Source organism: Anguilla anguilla, chromosome 4 (assembly GCF_013347855.1).
Source record: "Anguilla anguilla isolate fAngAng1 chromosome 4, fAngAng1.pri, whole genome shotgun sequence".
Taxonomy (NCBI): Eukaryota; Metazoa; Chordata; class Actinopteri; order Anguilliformes; family Anguillidae; genus Anguilla; species Anguilla anguilla.
The window spans coordinates 24,511,182-24,536,332 of NC_049204.1; the positions used below are offsets into that span (position 1 = coordinate 24,511,182).

The window sequence follows — 25,151 nt, forward strand, 5'->3', positions numbered from 1 at the left end:
TGCCCAGTTTCAGAGTTTGGGTTAGCAGGATGGTCCTTGTCGCACCATGAAAAGGGGATTTCCCTGTTTAACTGGGCACCTAAACTCTGCCTGCAGTGACCAGACTCAAAGTGTACAGAACTCACAAAACAACTGCAGCTCAGCTGGTGCACTGCCGAAGGAACAGAGACACACACTTAGAAAGAGAAGGGGTGCATGTCTGTGCTCAGTAGGGTGGTCCTTTGAATATAATTGGGCATTCCAAATTAAAAAATAAAAATTGGGGACTATTTAAAAAAAAAAACAGAAATGATCACCATTAAATGCATATGTAAAATGCATGTGTGTATTGTCACACACGGGACACATAGCACTAGATGCCTCTCTGCTGCAGCTGTATCAAAAAAAAAACATCCCCAGCCTAAGAGCAGGTTAAACAGAATAATGCCAGAAATTTTGGTCGAGACATACAGTAAATTGTAATAGATGACCTTCTGTTCCTTGGTGAACCACTCAGAGGCAAAATTGGGGGTATACAATTAGCACTGGCACAGTCCAAATTCCATGCAAGACCATGGGACCTGGCTTTACACTGCACCAATGCCCTAACAAGATGCCCTACTATTTTGAATGGAGAATGTCAGTAGTGATACACACATAAAAATCTGAATTTATGCAGTATCATTCGACAATTATGAGATGTGCATACCCATTTACTCCAGATAAAACATGCATTAGGACAAAGGTAAGGGTTTTGAACAACAGCAAATGAATGTGTTTGTGCACTGAAATGTTGTCAGATAATTCTGCATTATAGAAATGACATACACTGCAGACATACTGAAATTAAATATATTTAATCAAGATATTGAAACACTTAAAAATACATAGATAAATATATGAAATTATATATATAATGTAAGAAATGTATTTCCCAAAAAGTCCATACATTTACATATATATTGCAGTATATTTGTATGTTTAATCTCTAATTGGGCTTTGTCTACAGTGGCGGTTTTCCCAGGAATGAAGCTGCGTGCAGGCCTTACGTTTTTTGAACGCGGTTTCATTGGAGACAAACTTTCGCCGCATTTGACCCGTTTCCGTGTCCCTCTGATGACAACACAGTCGGAAAATGAGCGATGATGTTCCCTCCAGCGGAGCAGTGTCTGCTGGCGGCGTGGGGAGCGGCCGAGCGTTGCCAGTGCCAGGACACAGCCGGGAGGTCAGAGGGGATCCGAGAGAGAACTTCTCCTCCCTGCCTGTGATCCGAGGGGCTGCCTCCTGACAGTTTTATGGCGGCAGGCTGCTTGCTCAATCTTCCCAGCAACCACCCCGCCAACGCGTCCCAGCCCCCCCACCCCCCACACACACCCCCACACACAAATCGACCGACCTTCTCTAAAGCACATCTGCTTAGGTCTGGAGTCTGCGGTAGGCATTAGGGTGCATAGTATTCAAAAGAAAATGAAACATTTTTTGGGGAAAAAACGAGAGAGAGAGAGAGAGACACAGAGAGAGAGAGAATTTAGAATTTAGAAGGAAAAGCAGGTTTCAGATAGGCTTACAACCTCTCTTACTTCCCCTCACTCTCTTACAATTCAAGGTTGTCTAGCCAATAAATGATCAGGCAGTTTTTCTTTTTGTAACAGTCAGCCTCGCTTATCCCCAGCTCATTTCTTTTTATACATTTAACATTTGAAATCAACCGTCGTCTCTTTCCCTTCCCCTTTACCGGGCCCTTCCCTGCACGGTTCAATGTTTTCTAGTGACATCTGTTGCTGGGAAGAGGAAGCACAGCAGTGAGAGTACTGCAGACCAGCAGACTGTCCGGTTACCAGGACAACCCTGGCCAGATGCTGCACAGACTTTGTAGTCTCTTCTCTGATGAGCAAGATCAGTGAACACCAACCCAGATCAGGCCAGGGTTAGATCACAAGGACATTCTGTGTTTGACCATTAAAAGCATGCTGGCAGATCTATAGAGGTATGCTGATTCAGATTGTAGCAGACCTTGGTGCACATGCAGTACATGCAGTCGGAGTCCTGTACACCCAGTCCCTGCACTTCACCTTAAACTTCATCTTAAACCACAGTACACATAACTATACACATAGTGTGTTACTATGCGATGGGTGCTTACAAAGCTTTTAATGAAGATCTTGTAGAACGGGCAGACGGGTGCTCCAATTCGCCAACACCTTTGCTCCTCTAACCCAATCCTGCACTTACATGTAACTTAAGTAAGGCATCCTGCCAGGCAGTAATGGGGCCTCTTCAGGTTAACAGCTCTGGCCATCCCTCTGAAAATCACCGATACTGTGCTGTCAGAATCCAAAGGACGGGAGTAGAGCACAGAGGGCGGGTTCCTCATGAAACAGAGACAGGCACATAAAAACAGGACCTTCATATGTGTATTAGAGACCCCATTTAAAAAGACAACCTGTAGGGTGGAAAACCAGTACACGGCGGATTCATTATGTGTTTCGCGTGCTGCACCAGGTCCCACAAACCTGCGCAGGCAACGACAAACTTGCTAACTGTCGCAAGACATCGCGATTACTGACCGGCAGGGATGGGTCCCTGCGTTCAGCATCAAATTGGTTTCATAAGTGTGTTATGAGGTGACCTGAACTTGAGTGCTAGAGAGTGTGTGTTCTCAGGAATGGCGTGGGTGTGTATGAGCGTGTATGCGGTGGGGGTTGGCGGATTTGGTCGGGGGGGGGGGGGGGGGGTTGTAAAAGTATTACCCGCACCACACCCCATGGCTTTTTGCAGTAACCAAAGGAAGTGTCTTGAGGATGTCTCGTGTTTTATAGCTCTGAGTCGTGTGAACATTCCTTCAGATCCTGTCACAAAGAAGCATTCAGCGAGATACAAATAATCTGGAGAAACATGACAGGGGGCTTAAACCGGGGAAAAAACTGAACAAAAAAATAAAACCATTTCAGAATCATGAAGAGTCCTTTGAAAGATTTGGCTGCATTAGGGGGAAAACGTATAATGATCTCTTTTGCTCATTTCACAGGATACTTTTAACAATAAGTTATTTTTCATATTTTATGGGCTAACTTATAATATCAGTAAACAGCAGTCCGTGTGACATAAATTTGAAGAACTTCACATAAATTCAATGTGTGCCATTTTAAGTGGTGTTCAATAATTTACTTGATAAGATGGGATTGTGATGTTTTACACCATTCTCAGAGTAGTATAGAAGTATAATGTGGGACTCGTAGCTTTTTAGGATGCAAATCCCAAGGACACAAGGACTTTAAGATTCAGATCCGAAATCTATGCAACACATTTTGTCAAAACATGTATGACTGTTTAAAAACACAGTACCTATTTCAGAGAAAACACTGTGATTTGTGCTATTAATTAGTGTCTTAGAGAGAACCTCTACAGCAGAACTACACGGTGAAATGTCCAGTGTTAACTCACCTCTAACAGTGTCAATTCAACTGTACTAGATACCTAATGGGGACCAAATGTTATCTGGTAGAGTTACAGTAACACTTTTAAAGTTGAATTAACACTGGACATTTTACTGTGTACAGATTTTTCGTAACTTGGAAAAGCATTTGAAAATTCTAACTACAACAAACATTTGTATGCAGACTGATGAAATCTTTTGTGGACAAAATGGTAGACCATTCTTGCGAAGCAATATGAGGAACAAAAAGCATATATCAATCATACAATGGCCTCCAAATTTATTCACATTTAGCCTATGTTTTGATAACGATGAACAGAAAAATATATAAAATAAACAATAAAAATCAACTAAATCAATTTCTCTGAGCAATTGTATTGATATAAAAGAATATGATCCCCACTTATACAATATAGCTCATTGCCTCTACTGTTCATTTTACAGCCAAAATTTCTTAATCTTTATCAAGGGTATGGATAATTTTTTTTAGGGCACTCTACTTATTTTAACATTTCTACACTCAATTACGCCATTACCCTGTTCACAGTTAGTGCGAATTTTTTTATAGTTCAAACAATATAATAGCCTGACATGCACATTCTAATATGCCTGCACTTTAAAGCCGGGCAAGTAAGCCAAACTGCGTATAGCTTGTAAGCCAAATCAAACAAAAATTGTACTATTCTGAGACAAAACGTTTCTCTCATTTTTGGCTCCCTAGCTGGCATCCAACCATACAAAGTATCCCAAATACGTTATAACTACATATTTTCAAAAAAACCCACATTAGCACTACAATAACATCTATGCTTGTATCTGTGTAGCATATGCGAGACATTTATAAAAATCTTTTTTCCTTTGATTAGGAACACATAGCTTATCTACATATGATTTTCTAAAGGGACAGCTCGTGCTCAAAATAATTATCTTTTCAGTAATCATTGAATTGATATAATTTTAAGGCTTTTTATCCCAAACATATGAAATTAGATCTATACCAGGATTTCATTTGAAGAACACTTAAGGTGAACTTCTTTAAATTTACATTGGATTTTGTAGGAGGAGAAAGCCATGGTTTCTTTTAAAATTCGATGAAAGAACACGATTTAGCCTACACTAAATCCTGGGCTTAAATGAGTGTATAAATGTGTGTTTCCGTGTTTGATCAACCATTTTTTTGTAAAATAATTATGTTATTAATTATTATGTTAAATCAATTATTTTTTATTTTACGACATGTTCCGACATAATTCAAAAGGTCAATTGAACAATTCCCGGTCGAAGAAATCGTGGATTAGGCTATTTTCTGCCCCTTCACGTTATCGCTCTAGCTAGCTAACGACTGGCGTGAATAGTTCGCCAATAGGAACAAACAACTGTAGCTAGGCCATAGGCTATTCTTCTGTCTAGGAGGCTAGTCTATCGTTCAAAGACGCTGTAATCGAAACGCTGGTAAACTGCCATTTTTCAGATAGTATCTAAAGTGTACGGTTTACTCTTGATTTGATACTAGCACATAGAGGCTTGTGCCTCATGCCGACATTCTATTTCTCTCCTATCCACGTATTCCCATTTACTCCACTTCATAATCCACTCCGTATTTTCTGTCACACCCACCATCTGCCCCAGCTGACTGGCAGTACTTGTTTACTGGTGGAGAGAGACAGAAAGAGACGGAAAAGGGGGGAACCTGAGAGAGAGGTACCGCAGGCGGGGGGAGAGAAGTTTTTCGCTTTTAGCGGATTCTCATGCTGTTGAGCTTGTTTACCTTGCTGTCCTGTTTCCTGCAAACGAAAAAATAATAGAATTTACCACCGATCTACAAACCTCGTCGGGTTAAGATTAGCCTGCAAGCTTTCTAATCCGAAAGAAATAGCCAGAGGATACGGCGTGGAGTTTTCACACTTCGAAGCCTTGTGGTGGAAGCAGCGGCTTTTATTTGTTTTGTTTAAAGTGTCTCGCGTTTCCTTTCTTGGCTGTTTTTTTCTTCCACAAATCACTTTGGAACAGTAGCGAAAGAGTTCAAAGGAAGGTTGATTCGCCGAAAAGGAAAAGCAATCAGCACGTTTTTTTCAACGCGATTCTTGAGGAGTTCCTGGGATGTGTTTATTTTTCTACTGGACGTTTTAACAAAACGATCTTCCTGTAATACAGGAAAGAAGTGGAATACTTGGCAGTGTATAAAACGCAGCGACCTGTGGAATAAAACGTGCAAGCCTGTTGGATAGCTAAACGCTATCTTCGTCTAAGGTCGACAGAAGTTCGAAGAAGAACCTTGATTTATAACCAGAGGAACCAACATTTCAAAATTCGCAGTTGTCTGCATGAAATTAACGAAGTGTCCTCTGTATATTTAGCCTGATTGTTGAGCGAAAAACGATTATTACAATAAGAATCTTCAAATCGGTTACTAACTAATCAGGGTATCAGCAGTTAGCTACTAGCTACCCCTTCGGGTACCTCCTCACTAGCCAGCGGTGTGGGATTTCTTTTTCTCGACTCAAGAAGGATTTTGTCAAACAAACTTTAACAGATGAAAGTGGAGGACAATCCTATCTAAGAGCATTGAAGATGAAACTTTTTAGTCGCTTAAATGTTGCTAGAACCCAAGATCACATTATTTAGTAGTGAATTTTGCAGGGCGGAACAATAATAAATAGTTGATCAGACATTGTAAATTTTGAAACACAACCACGTTGGACCCCCGGCCCCTTTTTTGGGGGGCCGACTGGTGTTGTATCTTTTTTTTTCTGATTGGATATTATTTGAATGAATTAGATTCATAGGCCACTTCAAATACATTGGAATCGAATTTTTGGTTGCTATTTATAAGCTTCCTCCACGTTTTGGATATCGCTAGTAACATTACCGGAGTCAGAATGCGGCTGCAGACCTCGGCGGTTGTTTTGGTCACTTTTATCTACGCTGTCTGCAATTGCGGGCAAACAAATGGAGAAAGTAAGTACCCAAGCATTATTTGCTGTACAGGTTATTTAAATGTGTTCAAAAGGGACAGAAAACAAGTTTTAGTATTTTAGTAGGCCTGTTGGAGTACTAGGTCTTTCTTTCGCCAATTTATCTTTTTTTAAAAGTTGCCGAAATGAAATGGTACAAGACGACTTAATTTAGTCTATTGCATCAGCAAAATTAAATATAATATATATATATATATATATATATATGAGAGAGAGAGAGAGAGAGATAGATATGACATTTATTTTACCTAGCTGTTTAACACGGACAATTATTATTCTCATTAGTTAATTATAAGACCCCCCCCCCCTCCCGCCCCCTCAAAAAAGGAAAAAATAGGCCTGGTGTACATAGCTACGTCAGCCCGAAGGCCAGATTAGCTCTCGTAACGGGTGTAGGGTGGTCTGTTGCAGCGAAACTAAACTGGAAGTTGCGGGATCCGTGTGTAGCCTACGTTTAGGCCTCTCACGTTGGGCTGGGAATGTAAACAAATTTAAGAAGATTCCGATATCCCATTAGCTAGTGTGGGATTTCATTATGTTAACGCCATTACAAAGATTCATTTTTCTTAAATGCACATATATTCATTTGCTTCCATGTCATTTTGTTTTGGTTAAAAAAAAACCCATTAGAAATAAGGAGGAAAATCGTGGACACGTTTGGCATGTTACAGTGTAAGCGATTTGGCTAGCACGATGTTCAGTAACCGAAGTTAACATTTGGTTCGGTTACCTTTTATTTGTAAGCCCTTCACACGTGATTTTATAAAATTAATTATGGTAGCAGCCAGTATAAATTTCAAGCAGATCTTTTTCCGTCGAGTTGTGAGGCTAAATATTGGCTAATCGCACGATTTGCGCATGCCCTTTCGCAGATGTAGCGCTACACTAGGCTATTATTATTATGCAATGGGATTTTAGATTGAGCATAGCTATATCAAGGCCAACTGTTCTAACGTTAATCTCTTGATTGTAGCGAAGGTAGCCATGTTACTCACCGATAACCAGCGACAATCTGCTGCCATGGCACGTAAGATACGGACACACCTGCTTAAACCTGGCTGTGTACGTGGAGTCTCCAGATAATATCGGAGAAATTACAATGAAATAATTAATCATATGGAACATGATTTTCCACAAACATTTTTCGTGTTTCGTATGCTACTTAATGCACACGTGGCTAGATTGATAAATCATAGCCTAAACGACAGCACGAGAACCGAATTATCCACCAATTAATTGGTGTTAAAATGAAGTCGCCTGGTAACCTGAATGATCAGCTAGTCTACTGGAACCTTCGGCTTGAAACTAAAATGTAAATTGCTAGGAAGTGGTTACTATTTTTGCCACAGTGCCCAAAGTACTACAGTTATGTCAGCCGTGACTAGACTACATTTAGCATTGGTTTCGCATTAAGGTCACGTAGGCTACAAAATCTTAGTAATTTTGTTGCTTGCCTGCGTTAAAAGTCCATGTGTGCGCTCGCATATAGATGTGCTTGCCGAGTGTTTCTTTTGACTGTTCTTACATGGGTTACATGTTTCTTCAGCGCAGGGTTGCAAAAAAGAAGTTGTTAGCTGATGCTAAACCACCAGACAGAAATGATTTTGTATGGAAATAGTATATAGAACCAGGTCATGGGATCAACATTTAGGCTAATATTTTGCATAGTAATTAAATCACATTGCAAGGATTGTCCCTTCCTTGATTTTTGGGCTCATGTCTTAGTCTTATAGTTGGCAAAATAATCCTCCATAAAACAATTTTGGATATTGAATTAATACTCAATCTGTATCCAAAAATCAGTAATGCATTTTCACCAAGTTGAAATGTGGGTATGTTTACATGTTGTTTCCTGTGGGAACTTATTTTTGTGGGGCCCATGTTTTTGCTTTCATTTTTGGGCCGTTTTCTTCTGCTTTTATTTCTGAATTTGCTCGCTTGCATTTCTGTAATTTTATTATAAGACTGCCGCCTTTACTCATCACCTTATGTTTAATTTGGAAAGCATCATAATTCTTTTAAATGGATGTGGTGATTTGCAGTGGATCAACCACGTAATATTTCTGTTAAGTTTTTGACAACAAGGAAGGAGGTTGACTTAAGTGTTTTACAGAACCTTAAAGTTCATTTTGAATGCGATGTTTCTTACAACCTGGCCTGTGTGTCTGTTGCTTTACTCTAAATACACAGTATAGGTCACATTGGCTTTAATGTCCTTCCTTACTGTTGTATTCATTCATAACACTGCAGATATTGAGGATGTTCTATGCAACTCCCCCATTGGTTATTCAAAACATTTGAAGTAAGTGGAGATGAGTACAGCTCTTAACTGCACAACTGTAGTGGAATGTTTGGTTTTGGATTTTATGGTATGTGTATCTTGACACATGATTCATTTTCTAAATACTTTTTTCAGTGCCACCCTGGACATAATCATTGCATTTGAAACAACAGGGCATACTGCGGTTTTCTCGCATTGCAAAGACCTATTGGGATTTTATAATAACTTATGCATTAAGAGAACTAATATTGGTTTTTGAAAAACTGGAAGTGGCATTTTGTATCCCCTTGAAGTGTACAGGACACTACATTTCTTGTATAATTTGTAATATATATTTATTTTGTAACCCCGCATTTTTTGAAGTATTACTAGAAATATAGAGATTATCAAATACCACCAAAACATGTCGGCAGCTGTGTTCGTTTTCTTTAAAAAAAAAAAAAAAAACCTTTTGACACAGATGTAGATATAGCCCTCTGTTTTTTGGATTTGTCTCAAAATTAAAAACAGAAATGGCCATAAGAAGTGTGCTGTTCTGAAGGAGCTGTGTTATGTCACAAAATGAACACATGTACTATTGTTTACTTCAGGAAATTAGGTTCTTAGTGGGCACTGCTTGTTCTGAAATTTGTCTTTTTAAAGCCAGGCAGCGTTCATAACCTGAGGTATTGTCATCTACTGTCTTTGTATAGTGACTTACTGGATAGTACAGTAAATCTACCAAACAGGTTTTTTTTAGTGTTTTCAATTTGCTGATATGAATTTTCAGATATCCTAGTTGGCATTTTTTATGTCAGAATTACTATTGTCTATTGTACCTTTTCAGACAACCATCTTCATAGGTTATATGCTTGTAACAATTTGTAAACTGTGTCGTGCCACCCTTAAAACCTGAAAATTTTACTGTGCCTGAATATATTTTATGATTTTCAAAACAATAGTTTTGCTGCATCTTAAAAGCACGGCAGCCTATTCCTGAACAACCACTTTGAAGAGAAATATATTGGAAAAAGTTTTATCAGTTAAAAAAACCCAGTTACATTTCCTGTGGTTTCATTGGAGAATGCTTAAACTGTAATGTCTTTTTTCTAACATGACGAAAGGAACTCCATTATTTTACCCTTAAAGAAACTCTTTCATACTTATTTTAAGCTCTGACAGTTATGGGATGTTAGACATCACTTGTGTTTATAAAAGGAGTTGCTATTTCTTTGTCGGGGTTCTGATTCAGTTCATTTCAATTTTATTTGTATAGCGCTTTATACAGAGAACTGTCACAAAGACACTTTACAGAGTAGCAAGGCAAGAGACAGAGCAAAAAGAGCAAACGGAGAGAACAACAGGCCTGAACCCCCAAATAGCAGGTACGTAAGGTAAAAATCTCCCAGTGGGGAGAAAACCCTCAAACGGCGGCGAGAAAAAACTCCCCAATGGGAAGAAATCTTGAGAGGAACCTGGCTATAGAGGGGAAGCCCATCTTCCACTGGCCATGGGTTGAGCAGGTTACAGCTGAGGTGAAAGCTAATGGGAATAATAGAAGACCAAATGGTATAGTTATAATAGTGAAGTTTAGAGGAGCTGGATGATGGATCTGGAGCTCCAGACAGCATCAAGGCATGGGCAGGGGTGGAACAGAGCCGAAGCAGTCCATGACCATGGAGCGAAGGACAGGACTGGAGCAATCCCGTGGATTCAGGCTGGAGTGGGCTTTGGACTCAGGGTGAAGTAAGGGGTGGGAGCCCCATGGAAAGGGAAACAGAGAAGACAGGGTTAAGGTCAGCTAGACACTTGATGCTAAGCTACCTAGCGTGTCCACTCCATAGGGCCAGTTTGAAACTTGAGGCTAAGCTAACTAGTGTGTCCGCTTTGTTGATGCAAGCTTGACAGTTAATGCTAAGGTCCCTACCGAGCCCTGACATTCGTGTTTAATTTCACGGACTCCATGATTATACATGACCATTTAACAGAATTATAGAACTATAGGAATGGCGAACTATAGGACTGAGTAAAGAGGTAAGTTTTAAGCCTACACTTAAAGGCAGAGCGTGTGTCTGAAGCCTGTACGTACGTAGGGAGATTGTTCCAGAAGACAGGAGCTCTGAGGGAAGGCTCTACTGCCCATTGTAATTTTAGATGCACATTGAATTTTCACATAACCAGCATCCAGTGAACAAAGTAACCTTGGAGGAGAGTAAGGAATAAGTAACTCACTAAGATAGTCAGGGGCTAAACCATTTAGAGCTTTTTGTGTTAACAGCAAGATCTTATAGACGATTCTGGATTTGACAGGCAGCCAGTGAAGAGACTGAAGCACTGGACTGATATGTTCCCATTTCTTAGTTCTAGTAAGGACCCTAGCTGCTGCATTCTGTACAAGTTGTAGATGTTTCAAGGCCAAGTTGATGTAACCTGACAGTACAATGTTACAATAATCAAGCCAACTCAACTCAAACTTCCCAGTTCACTCATCTAATTATTGTAATTTAAACATTCCTTTAAAGTATTAAGAAGTTGGTTAATATACAGCTTGTTAGTCTGGCAGATGTTTTGAATTTGGCAGTTTACATATTTTGCTGTTTCTGCCATCACCCAGAAAGTTGATAAATAGACAAATAAAAATAAAAAATGTAAACCTTCCAGAAAAATATAAATTACATTTTTATATTTGTGTGCTGGATTCGTAAAGAATGCCTCCTGTTTTAAATTGTCCATTGATTACAACATGGAAAGAAAAAAGAAGTGTAAATATTATTAGAATGAGTCAGCAGAACACAGCAATATTAGTTAAGCTGTCTAGAGTGAGATGAGAATTGTGTAATGCTATGAAATGATTACTGAAATTTTTTTTGTCAACGTATTACCAAGAGATTACAGTGGGTGGCATGTTTCTGGAATTTGTTGGATCTCGAGATCTGTTCATACAGCAGCCCGGTTCTGCTGTTGCGTATCGCACCTGTGATAGGTTAGCCTTTCACCCGATTTACTAGGATAAATACTGTGTTACAAAGAGAAGGGTGTGTGGGGGAAAGAGAGCAAATGCACGTAGTCAACTTCCCTCAGAGGATACTATGCCTGTGTGCAAGATGTGAACATAACAGTTAACAAAACATAACAAAAGTGTCACTAAACCTTGCTTGTCATTCTGTGGCCTGACGAAGGTGAGGTGGAGCATTAGCCGGGCTCAGCTCTGATCCACGGCATCAGGCGATTCGCTGTTGCTTTCGCTTTTTCCACTCACCCGATTGGCTTATTTTCTCATTCCGTTTCACTTCTCCGTTTTTTGTGTAGTCTGATTTATTTAATTTTGTTTCTTCAAGGTTTGTCTGTTGATTTTCTGTGTCTGAACATCCTTCAGAGTTGGTCTGCAGGGAGAAACCGGCACACTGTACACCCTGACCGTCGGCAACAACCCCAGATAAAATGTGCTCTGCTTTAATGCGGACTGTAGTTAAAACCATGGTTGGGCTTAATATCAAGCATCTGCAGTTACAAAATTATGGGCTTATCAGGGGTTTTGTATAAAATTTATGCCTCGTGTTTCTGTTTTCTTTTTAGAAATGTATTTTCAGAGAACATTCTGGCACTGTAATTCGGTCACAGAATTTAAAGACCTGGTTTGGTCTCAAATTTCTTAAAAGATTGGGTATTATATATTGAAACATTTTGTTTTGAATTCTTGCTTTTAAGTAGTATACCTTTTTGTCTATGCTCCTGGCACTTCCTCCTTTCTTCCTTACTCATAATCCTGTAATTATCTATTGTTGAATAGAGAAGCCCTGTACAGTTGCCAGAATTAACATCCAAATGGGTCACACGCAGTAATTAAGTATTTCAACAAATTGACACATTAGAGGTCATCCAAATAAGTTACTGTACAAACAGGGTTGGGAGCTAATTTGAACTAGTATGCCTTATTTTCTTTGGCAGAGTTACTTAGTTTTACACTGTTTATGGATAAAGCTAATTTTTGTTACAGAGAATCCAGAGAATTCAGCTCAAGGTGTAAAAATAAATAAAATTAATTAAATGGCCATTCATTTAAGATCTGTACCCTTTAAATAATATCACTGTTGGTGTTCTTAGTTATTTTCAAGAGATACACATGTTAATAGTAGGCCTATAACCTGTGAAAAGCAAATGTACCAAATTTTAATGCAAACAAAGGGTTATTGGCTTTAATGATGGATATTTGAATTCTGTCAAAATCATCCAATACGTTTTTACAATTTTTTTATGCTCTATGATTTAATTTGGTGAATCTGTTTTTTAAAATTATTATTACTGATATTTCTGCCACATATTGCTTGTTGATTGCAGAAAGGAGGCTCGCTATTCAGCTCTGCTTAGCTTGTATTGCAAACTAATGTAAATCTTTAAAATGTATGAGCAGAATGAGCCATTATTGACATGCCATTGGTTTTACTGATGGATCCTTGAAATGTCAGAAATAATTAGTCACCTAAGGGCGAAGCCTACCTCTCACTGTATAATGACGTGAAGGACAAAAGAGAGCAGGAGATAATGGAAGTTCCATAAAAACCAGCAAATCTCGGCTGTCTGATTAGACGAAAACAAGTTGTGCAACTGTGCGGCTGGCCCCCTTCTCGTTCCTCTCAGGCTTGTGAGCAAAGCGCTGTAGGAAACGGTGAAAATATTTCAGGGCCTCCGAAAGGCCTCTGGGCCTGACAGACACACGCTGTAACCGCTCCGCTCCAAATGCAGCGGCTGCCCGAGTTATTCTTTCAATAACGCGGCCAGTGAATTAGTCGGTCGCTTGCAAAATAAGATTTGTGGCGCGTTCCTTAGGTCTGATTACATCTCGGCTCTGTGTCCAAAGGAGAGGGAATGGCTCGATTCTATTTTTAATCAAAGAATGGGTGGGAATACTCACGGTCTCTCTGGGGAAAGCGTTCCAGACGTTCAAGCTAAAATATCGGGGCAAATGTTTTGAGAGATTCGGATTTGAGATTGGGGAGCCTTTAGCCGTGTAGGTTGTGTGCGTGGTGCTGTTGCGGATAGCATGGTGCTCTGCAGTGCGTAGTGGTATTTGGCGTTTTCCCCCCTAATGTCGTTGGTTTGGAATGTGTTTGAAGTGGCCCACCCTGTAGGTGCTCTTGCAGTTGGCGGGAGGGAGAGGGGGGAGGAGGGAGCAGAGCTCGCTGTCTAGCAGCACGGCTCTTAACTGACCTCCTCTCTCTCAGGTCGCGTATCTCTAAATTTGCTATTTGGCATGTGAACACCATGTCCTTGCTGGCGAATGTCAGGGGAGGGCCGTTTTCAGTTGCTAGTCAAGGTTCTTAACCAGTATGGGTGGTCTTTGCATATTTAGAGTTCATGGCAAGAGTACATAAAAAAATAAAAATAATTTTTAAAAAAAACATTGGTTTCTTGTTTCTCTCCTGATTTAATTTTTTTTTTTTTGTTTAAACAATTTCGTGTAGCACATTGCCCATAATGGCTTCAGCTGTGCTTATAAATTATTTCCTTATGAATTTGTAATTCTCAAATGAATTGAGAAATAAAGAAGTAAATAGCCCTTCTTGTAAATTTGAGGTCTAAGTAACAGGACTGGTGTTTAGTCTCTTGTACGAGCTCTCCTAATCATTGTGGAGAAAATAGGTGGTTCCAAGCATTCATTTTAAGTGCCTCTGTTGAACCAGGATCTTTTTGATAGGTGAAACTATATTAATATAATCAAAGCTTTAAAAAGTAAAATGAATAGATTTATCTGTGAATTCAACATACACAGCTGACTTAGTGTAAGATTACAAATGTGACTAGAATGTTCTTAACTGAACGTTCTAATGCTGATGTATCATTTCCTACTGGTAGTTGAAAGCAATGGTGTTTTAGAACACTTAATAATAATAATAATAATAATACTAATAATAATAATAATAATAATACTAATAATAATAAAAACATTCCAAAATGCCTACTCTTCCAAGGGTTAATATAAACTTTGTAATTCAGCAAATTTAATGCGCGTGGGGCCACATTTAGTGTCCTTAGTGTGTGTGCATGCATCTTGCGACAAGCCTGCATGCACGCCAACTTGCCAGTTGTTTGTAGTTTAGTGTCAGGAATAATTTCTGCTATGAAAACAATTGAACGAATCCTGGGCACAGCACTGAAAGCATAATTGTTTTTCAAGAAGACCACGTGAATGTGAAACCAGCTTGATTCATTGATAAAATCAACATAGAACAGTCCCATGACGAACTCCGTTAAACAAACGCTATGCCAATCCGCATTACATGACTTGGTAGGAATGCAATGGGCTCTGTGAAGGAAATAAACGGCTAGGGTCGCTTTCCTTAGTGTTTCCTTTAGGGTCTTATCTCCCAAAGTACCCTTTTCAACCTCTCCCCTCCCATGGCAGTGATTTATAATCTTGTTTGCGTGTAAGTGTGTGTCAGCAGTCAGGACAACTTAATGGTTAAAAGCAGCCCCCCTTCCCTTCCCCACCCCTCTTCCCCACGCGCGGTCGCGATAGGGCAGAAAGACGAAGAGCACGGCCTGGCCTCTGACTTCTGCAGTGTATCATTGCTCGATGGAGGGAAAGATGAAAACATCCTGACGTTGGGTTCAGAGAGAGGTGCGGGTTTCCCATGGCGGGATTGTCTGACGATTCGGCGTTATAATGGATTCTGTTCCCCGCGGTCTGTCACACACTCGCTTTCCTCCCGGTCTCCAGCCGAATAGATTTTTTAGCTTCACCTCTGATTTGACCGCATCTAAACCATTGAAAACCCGTGAATGAATGGTGTCGGTGAAGGTTTGATTTGAGTGTTTTTTTACGAAATTAAGGAGGAGAACGGATTGGCCGTTCGTGACCCTGGCTGAAAGGTTCCATTCCAGTTTGTTTGCCGTTTGGATCCGCCCCAGCTGATAAGCACCAACGACCTGCGCCGCAGAATGCGACGCAGCTCGCTGCGCTGGGGTTACTCGCAGTCAGGGTGGAGCTCGGAGGGCTGCGGCAGGTACAGCGGAGACGTGGAAGGAAGCGAGGCGGGGTCCGCGCGTTTTGCGCGGAAAGGAAGCGTCCCTGTAACAGTAGCTGACGGGTTAAACGGTATTTTAAGGTCTGTCATGTGACTGAAAAGCGGGCCTTTGACCGCAGTCCGTTCTCAGCGGTTAATCGCCGCCCGCCTGCGAGCTGCGCGTGTAGGAGAGGTCCTGCGGCCGGCCCAGATCCATCACAGTGATGAAACTTAGCAAAAACGAAAGGCGCAAATGAACGAATGAAAGGGGCGACCGTAAAAGTCGCGTCGTTTCCACGTGCGCGTCGTGTGGGTCGGCGCGGGGCGCGGCTTCAAAATCGTCGACTTGAGCGGCCGAGAGCCGCGCCGCCGGTCGCGGTTTCAGCGGCGGCCGGGCGTCCGCGGTGGTCCCGCGCCGGCGCTCGGAGCCGGAATGGAGTCGGCGTAATTAGACGGCACAGACCCTCCTTTCTTTCACCTCACCGTGTGTCTGCTGATGATGTATGTGTGAGCATAACGGCTCCCCCATACCCTCAAGTACTCGCTCATAAAATCTGTATGATACTCAAGCTTATTCTGGCCATAAACCTTTCGACAGGGTTAAGAGGGTGACGGTAATTTGTTTTATTTTGCCGGTGAATTAAATTAGGATTTAAAAAAATAAAAATAAAACGACTTCTCCCTGGTAAAAGCAGAATGTCTGCCGCTGCTTCTGTGAAGCGTTAAACTCCTGAGGAACTCTTAAAATGGATATTTTCTTTATTGCTTTGTAGTCTGCGAGTGGCCGACCCAATCTAACGGGGTCATAAATAAATGAATCGGCCCTGTGTTTGTAGTCTCCGGGGGTATTGCCCTGTCGTGGGGAAGACGCGGGCTCGGAGCGGTCGAGTCTGCGTGGGGCGGGGCGTGGGGCAGGGAGTCTTTCGTCCCCATTGCTTCGGCACGCGGTGGGTTTGTACGCTGGGGCAAATCACTTCCGCTTCTGTTCAAGGGGACCTTTTTTGGGCTGGTGGAGGGGGGATAATTTTGCCTTTCACTGACGACTTGTGTGCATTATGAACTTTAAAAAACGTAATAAATACATTTTTCTTGTTCTCAAAATCCTTACTTTCTCTTTGGTTTGATTTTTCAGAAGAAATCAAAATTAAGTCAATAAAACTGGGACCCAGCTCACAGAAACCTTTTAATTTGGAAGATGGTTAAAAACATAATTGTGTTTAACCTTTTTGAAAATGACTGTTTTGTACTGGGATGGTGCTAATGTTGTCTGCAGAGGGGTGCAATGAGATTATATTGACAGTAATTACGACCACACATTTTGATGCTTTAACTATTTGTAAATAATGATACAATGGTCTTGTCTTACTTATTTTTATTCTGAAGCTTATAATTATTTGCAAAAGTCTAACTTTTGGTCTGTAGTTGTACTTTTCTTGGGAGGTCTCATTCAAAGTAATTTGCTATAATTATCTCAGAAGGAACACTGTCTTGTCCGCACATCTGCCGTTTACATTATAAACCATCAAGCGTGTGAAGTTAACTCATTTTCAGCCTTTTTGCACACGTCAAATGGGAACGCTTTGGGGCTTGGTATTCCCAGGGCTGTTCCCCCTCCCCCATGTCCCCATTCTTACTAATCATTGAGATTAAAATGTTTTCTTTTTCGTACGGTTTACGCAGCCTAACTGCGTCGCAGCAGCGCGTCTAGCTGCTGCTGGTGCCGCCGCGCTCCGTGAGGCAGGAATGGTCTTCCATATTTGTCATTTAAATGTCTGCTTTGATTATGCGGCTCTGCCGTGCTTTGATGCCGCTCTCAGTTTACCGTTGGCACAGGGCTGCTAAGTCCCCTTCAGCAACCGCATTAGCAAATCTCCAGAAATAAAAGGGGGAGGTGCGCCGTGGATGTAGAGCTTTTCCGTGCCCCGTGAGGTTGCCTGGCATCTCTTCTCCCTCCTGTGGATTCGGCCAGATTTGACCCAGCGTTAGGTGAGGGGGTTTGTTCAGGTCAAGACTGCCGTGTCCCCTGAGGAGGGTAAGGCCTCAGTCACTGACACACACGCAGTTCTGTGTCCTGCAGGGCTGTTCGGAGCCTGCTGAAATTCACTATCGTTTTCAGGTGGGCGAGAAATCTTGTTGACTTTCGTTTTCTCGTCTGCCGCTTGGCGAGTATCAACATTTCCTCCACATTTCCGGTACGGATATCTATGGAAGCCTCACGTCCATTTATGGATGCCTGAATGCCTAAAATTTTAAGCTTGGAAAATATTTAATGTTATTTTTTTGGGTGAGAAAAATTAGTTTCCAAGCATGTTTTTAAAAAAACAACCAAAAAATAGAATTCTCTTGGTATATTCAAGCAATTAATTAATTCTAACTGCTTTCCTTTTAATGGAATTTATCCTGGAACAACCTTTTTTTTAATTCATAGAAATAAATAAAAAAAATCTAATGGAAAAAACAAGAGTTCAAGGCTCGAGAGTGTAAGGACAGTGATTATGCTGAAACAGTGCCCTCCTCCTCTCCTGTTCTCATTTATACAACTTTGTTATGAAGACCTATTCCTTTTCACTGCGTAAACAGTGATTTTCTAGTATTGATGGATCAGTAATGTGTGTAGCGGCGATGTGTCTATTTCAGGGCTGGGGGGAGGGGGAGGGGGAGGGGGAGGGGGGAGTGCGCTTGGCTGAATCACTCCTTTCAGCTGGGCAGCAACAGGGTGAGCGCAGAGCACTCTGGGAGATTTGCGCTGGAGCTGGGCGCGGGCCGGGGTTGGTTAATTCCTCTTCCGTCAGAGAGGTGAAAGGGTTCACTCCCATTTGGTGATTTGTATTTCACACTTGCAGATGCATGTGGGCAGCCGGGCTGTTCTCTCCCCCCCCCCCCCCAACCCAGACTTCGCCCTCACTCCCCGCCCCTACTCCCCTCCCCAGCTGCACACACTGCACAGAGAACCTGGCCTCGCTCTACAAGGGGTTATAATGGCCTCTTTCAATTGGTCGAAAGGTATGAACACAAAGTGAACTTGTAAATTTTGTTTTAACCTCCATCCCGATCAGGCCCGAGTTACAAGGATAGCGCACCTGCGGATGCTGTTCTGAGACTCGATGGCCTTGGCCGGTTATGCCGTGGCAGAGATTGTAATAAAACCACCACGTTCCTGTTTTCACTGTCGGCCCACAATAAGATGCAGTGAAGTCTGGCCGAGGACAGCCTATTTCCTCAGACATTATGAATAGCTCAAGATTGGTTTCTATGGTAATACCGTCACATTTGCTGGTCCAGAAACAAGTTCACTATTTCACATGCGCATTCAAGATCTGTAATAACTGCTGAAATATTTAACTTGTGTATATAATATATATTTTTAAAAATTTCTTGGGGATTTTTTTTTAGCTTTAAAGAACCTTGGATTGAAGTGGTGATTCTTTTTCTGTTGACTTTCTGCTTCTGAAATTATTGTTATGGAATTAATAAATGTGTAAGTGTATTGAAACCCAGACAGACATTTTGCAATCTGAAACCATATGTCATTGGGCATTTTCTTGTAAGTTGCAAATGGGACATTCTTTTTTGTTTTGAACACCGGTTCAGAAGCAGTAGATGACAGGTTTTGTCGCCTGTATTGTAGCGTTTGGCTTTCCAAAACTTATTGAACTGAAAGTATATTTCTGGGAAAATTTCAAATTCATGTCTTATATAGCCTAATGTTTCTGATGTATTCGGTTTTCTTATTAAGTCTGTTTAATACATTGACTATTATGAGTAATTTATTGAAGCCTGTGTAATTTAATAGAAAATGTGGATAAACACACATTCTTTATATATATAATATATGTGCATTTATTTAAAAAATAAGCAAGTATGCTATATTTAAATGCACTGTTTCCAGTATCTTTGTAAGCATGACCCATTTTCTGATTGGCCTGGCATTTGCATTAAATGAGGAAATATGAAGAAAAAAAAGCTTCAGTGAAAGTTGCACTTTCCTAAATGATTGACGAGATTAATTATGCGAATGGGAAATTGTGAAATCACTTTTGCGTTCGGTTATTTAAGAGGGGGAAAAAAGCCCACCTGTCCTGACATAGAGGAGCACTAAATTAAGTTAAGGAGGAGACAGCGCCTCTTCTCGCCCTCCCCCCTCTGTGTGTTCCTCGCTTGCGCCAGACGTTACTGCGAGGAGTCTGTTCAGTCGCAGTTTTCAGAAACGAGTCGAAATTCTGCAGCGCGCGCGCCAACTGCCAAATCCACGGCTTCTGCTGGGTTTGGCAGCTCTCCAGGCGGAGAATTTAACCATGGTTTACGATGCTGTTGCCTAAACAGTAAATCTATTGTTAATTATAAAAAGTACACTTATACGGCTTTATATATTTATTTTATCTCGCTGCCTCCTTGTTCCTGCGTTGGGTCCCGTGTTGCCATGAAGGCGGTGAGGTTTGAAGCTGCCATTTTAAAGTGGGGAAACCACTTTGCCGGGCAACTTGGTGTTGTGCCAGTGGAGGAAGACTCTGAGGGATTGTGTTACCCACTGTTTGTGTCAGGCTTGAACTGGGCGACTCCCTTCTACACTCTCGTAGATCTGAGGGGAAGCCGCTCGCTTTGAAAGTCTGTACCAAAACTAACGAGTACTGTAGGTGAGAAGAAGAAATCCAAGGAATTTATCGACGGGAGCTGGAAATTGAAGTGTTTTTAGCTACTTGAACAGCGTAAACGACAACATTGTGATGTTGATAAATGAGAAGAAAAAAACCCCACTCCTCTTTTCCGAGCACGGTTTCATGGCAGAACTCCGAGGATGTTCTGTCTTTTCAGAGTAATTTCTCTGACATTCATGCTTGTTTTTAATCCCACCAAATTGATGTTACCTGTTGGATTTTTCAATATGTAGCTTTTTTTACCCTCTTAAAATTCAAGGTCTTCATTAAATGGCATTTAATTTGTTCACGTCAATATAGTAATTAACACTGCAAGTGTAAGGTCTATAGCAGGCATGTGTCCTCAGCAATACTTGCCAAACTGTATTGGATGATTTGTCAGTTTTAAGCAGTAGAACCGGGAGATGTATTTTTTTATTGGGCCCAGCCGACCTATTGTTTGCTGATAAAATCTGAAGACGGCTTTTTAAAATGTGCCGGAGCTGGTTCTCGTGGGGCCAATAATGCCCAATTATGGTTTGCATAAAAAAGAATGAGTTTGGTAGTACAGCTGTTTGTCCTTAGTTCCCGTCAATCACATCAATTTTTCATCTATATATTTCTGTGAGTTTTAAACAAATGTCCATAACTGCCCCACTAGCTTAGTTATAACATGAAGCAAAAGAAAGGAAAGTGTCTCTGGGCTGGCTAGACTGAGGACATTTGTATTTTCTTATCGCAAAATAAATCTGAAATGAGTCTTTGCAATGGGAGACCTTTTCTTAAATGGTAATGAAATGGACGTTTGTCCTTGTCAGACATTTGTGAAGCACTGAAAAATGAGTTTGTGTTATTGTTTTTTCCTTTTGATACTCTTCCTATTTGTGTCGTGCATATTTTATGCAAATGTTAGGGGCAGTTGGTGGAAGTTAGAGGGGAAAGAGTTACAAATCAATCTTGTACTATTGTTATTGTAATGCAGAGAATGTCTTTATATTCGTTCTGTTCAGTATTTCTGACATTATTTCTTGGGGGGGGGGGGGGGGGGGTGGCAGGGTGGCAGTTGACCAGAACATCATTCAGGCTCTTGTTCACTCTCATAGCTTATACCTCATGGCAGATCTTCATATGTTAAAAAGGTATTAGTATTAGTCCACAGATACGCATGGAAAATAAAAACGGCTGATTGAGTCCAATGTGTTGAACTAGAGTGTATGGAACTGTTGACAGGTTTTGAACTTCATCTCCCATCAGCCCCTGCTCTGTAAAAATGGTTTTTAGCTGCTGCATTTTCAGTGACATTTCAGTTTTCCCCCTCCTACCCCCAATGGAGCAGCCAGAATGATTATGAATAAATAAAAAAAACATTTAAGCCAGTGTACTTCAAATGTTCAGCACTGAAGACACAGCCATTTTCATGAACTTCATTTTGGCAGAAAACCAATTGCATTCCCTGGTTACAAGTTAATTAGCAGTGTTAACTACTAATGCTCATTAGGATTTGTGCATTGGGCATTTGATGATTGCCCCATGGTTGTTGTTTCAAAATAGGAGAGAGGAGAACTAATGCAGACATTTTTTTGCATTTCACAATTTGACCTAATGTTGGGACATAATGTATGGGGATTTGGGGCAAAGGCTTAAATACAAAGAGTCTGGTCACCCTTTTGTTTATCCCTATAATTAGCACAAGTTCTTTTCTGTGTTTTTTTTCTTTCTTAAATGAGGTCGTAGTTAGAAACGGCCGAGCAGAGATAAATGATTGACGGACAGGTGAATGACCTGTGTAGGCACCGGGGGACGGGGGAGGGGCCAGTGGAGGTGCAGGCGCACTGGTATTGGGTGGAAGAAGCTGACTGGGCATCTTAATGTAAGGACAGGCAGGCTTTCCACCAGTGAGCAGTCTGAGCTAGAGGTCTGCAGCACAGGCGACCACCCCATTACAGTGGCCATTTTCTCCTCTCCTTTCCCTGTGGTACCAGAGCAGACCTGCTCCAGACTCTAGTGTAGGGCTGTAACCATGCTGGGATTCCTCTCTTGTGCTCTTATACATACATTCATACACACACACACACATAAGTTATGTAAAGCATAACTTATTTTATGTTTGAGTAGTTTTGATTTTTATTTTATTTTTCTGTTTTTATTTTTTTTTTGTAATTTTTGTAATACGCAAAGCATTTGACTTTCCGATTACATAGACAGCTAATAGCACACACATACATACCACAGATTTTATGGTTGCTGTGGTCTTGAAAACATGAAAACATATTGTACTTCCTGGCCAACTTTGAGTTCTTAGAACATAGGTGTACCTGAAAACACAATCATAGTACTTATTTACAATTTATTAGTTTTTCATAAGCTTGCCAGTTTGCTTGGTTAAAAAAAAAAAAAAAAAAACATTAAAATCATACATTTTATCAGCCTGGAATTGTGAAGTAATATTGGAGGAGGTATGAAAGTCTGATATATATACGCCACCATCTTTCCCATATTTCCTGTTTGTTTTGGCCTTTTGGACTCTGCTCTTTTCAGTTAGCCTACCAGTACTGATTTTTGCATCAGCACTCGAATGTTTAGTAAAGAACAGTCTAATCACACACTTGTGATGTGTCACCTTAACGGGTTACATACTCTCCGGCATCACCTTTTTAATGCTTTTTTTTTTTTTATGAAGCCCTTCCTTTCATTGAAGTCTTACTGATTGACGCTGGCTTATTGTAAAGGTGCCTTGTCACGTCGCCCTCAAAACCCGCTCCTCCCGGCTCCTGGCCGCGGAGGTAAAACCGCGCGCCGTGACCCTCTGGAGCATTTCTGCGCTCCTTTGCGTGAGAGTCCGTGGCATGCGTGCTCAGAATCGAAGGCCACGCGCATTAGTTTAGGTTTCTTCCATTGTGCACTTCTGGCCCAGGAGCAGCCCAGGCTGTTGCTACCAGAAAATGGCCCCCGGAACACAATGCGAGCTGCCAGCATGTGGCCTTAAAGCAGCCTGGCTGCGGCCATTGTTGTATTAATGGTGGCCATTTTAGGGCAGTATCCTGTAAATAACTGCCATGGCCTGGTCAGTGCATTTTTTTTTTTTTACCCTCCTCTGTTGCTTTTAGGCACTCAAAAAAGGGCAATTTCCTAACAATGACTTAAAGCTTGACTTCAAACGTGTTTCATTTATTGGGTTTAATATTATTTGAGTGACCAAAGATTGCTTGGAAGCCTGTAGATGTTTTCATGAGTTTAAAAAAAAATAAAACTAAAACAACCCAATTTTATTGTGTTTTTTTTGTTCTTATGAAAAAGGAAAAAAAGCCTGTCTTGGGGGAACTGTTTTGCAATGGCTTGTACAGTGTAACAAACCAGTGCAACAAAATCAGATTGCTTTTAACAACTGTATGTAGACCTGTGCGTTCTGGGACTACATTCCTGGTTTTTTGGAAAACTGCATTTACCAGGAGTCTAACTGTCATTTACCCCCAACAAATTCTTCCATGGTCAGGGCCCTCCTATCAAGTATATAGAGAGTTAAGACTCATGACCTGGTCCTTTACTATTTAGTAAATTTTTCAACCTCCCCCAGTGGTTTAGATTACTGGCAACCTGCTGCTCAGTGTGTTAAAATGGGGATTTTCTCTCGTTTCCAAACGCTCTTGCTGTTTGAGGAATACTTTTCCTGGAGAGATCTCTTTGATTGGGACAGCGCCTAGCGCACGCATTGAACCTTTTCCTCCGAGGTTGTTTTTCCTTTCCGAAGCCCGGTTTTGCGCATGAAATTGGAACGTGCGGGAAAATCTGGAGTTCAGCAAATCCAGTTTCGTGCGGACGGAAGCAAGGGACTGAGTCACCCTCGGTGAACCCGTTCTGGCTGAAACGCACCCTAAATTAAAGACCGTGTTCAAAAACCGTTATCCCTGCCACACGTTTCCACATGAGCGCTGGCGTATTCATTGCGACAGTGGTTTTGTTTTCATCTTGATTTTTTATTTATTTATTTATTTATGTATTTATTTATTTTTTGGTGTGTTCTCATATTCAATCATTTGGCGGCAGCTCTCCGCAAATTTGCGTGACCGAAAAGCCACATTCAGGGGAGCCTTTGACATGTAATCTCCCTTCTGCTTAAAAAAACATTTTTTGAACAGTGACCCGTGACGTTCCACACCTCCGCCGCTGATGTTGAAACAAAACCAAAATCGCCCCTGTGATTTAATTTCGGTCTTCCCTTGGCCAGGGATCTGATAGAAAGTGCCACGAATGACTGTCTTTTATCAGTTCTGCAGTCGTCCGTGCATTGACACACGTCCTGTGCAGTAACCAGATACTAAATATAAGAGGGCACTTTTGAATGGGTGACAGAGTCAATTCTGCAACAGGTGCCTTGTATTAGAATACCACATCCTCAAAAAATTGATTTTTGTGTACGCTTATGGAGGGGTTCTGGTATCATCCTGCGCTTCTGTCGATTAACAGCAGTCATTTTGGAATGCTGTCAGGAAATGACAAGTTCCATAGGTCAGAACTGCTGTGTGCTGATTGGGTATTGGGAAAATAAGGTAATGTGTAAGTAAAGATGTATCTTGTACTTTTGGCTTTTGATTACACATGATTAGGATCATGTGTGACTTTTGAATGACCCTTCAGCAACCTCAGATTTGTCAGTGTAGCAGCTACGATGTAATTAGTGATTTGCCTCAAGTTTTAAATAAACCAGTGGACAGGCCACTGCATTTACGTCAGACTGTGTTGGTGAAATGCTAGTTAGGTAGACACACTTTGTAAAGTGACAAATGTGTGATGCCTACCAGGTGTGCGTCAGTTACTGTATGTCTCTCAACAAAAACTTTTACTGTGTAAAAATGCCAAGTTACT

The 25,151-nt window shown here is 41.1% G+C and overlaps 1 protein-coding gene and 1 long non-coding RNA gene across 3 annotated transcripts in view; one reads left to right on the forward strand and one right to left on the reverse strand.

Moving 5' to 3' along the window:
• Positions 1-1,353: 1,353 nt before the first annotated feature.
• Positions 1,354-7,998, reverse strand: LOC118225874. The gene is made up of 3 exons (XR_004764909.1): positions 7,386-7,998; positions 2,212-2,348; positions 1,354-1,408 (listed from the first exon to the last, which is right to left on the reverse strand). It is a non-coding gene; the product is annotated as an uncharacterized LOC118225874 (long non-coding RNA).
• insrb (insulin receptor b) overlaps positions 4,939-25,151 on the forward strand; it is a 111,140-nt gene continuing 90,927 nt past the window's right edge. The window contains exon 1 of one of the 2 annotated variants that reach the window (XM_035414932.1): positions 4,939-6,373. In XM_035414932.1, the coding sequence (XP_035270823.1) occupies positions 6,295-6,373 (79 nt within the window). In that variant the 5' untranslated portion in view covers positions 4,939-6,294. The remainder of the gene's footprint in view (positions 6,374-25,151) is intronic. The other variant, XM_035414933.1, reaches the window with a different exon arrangement.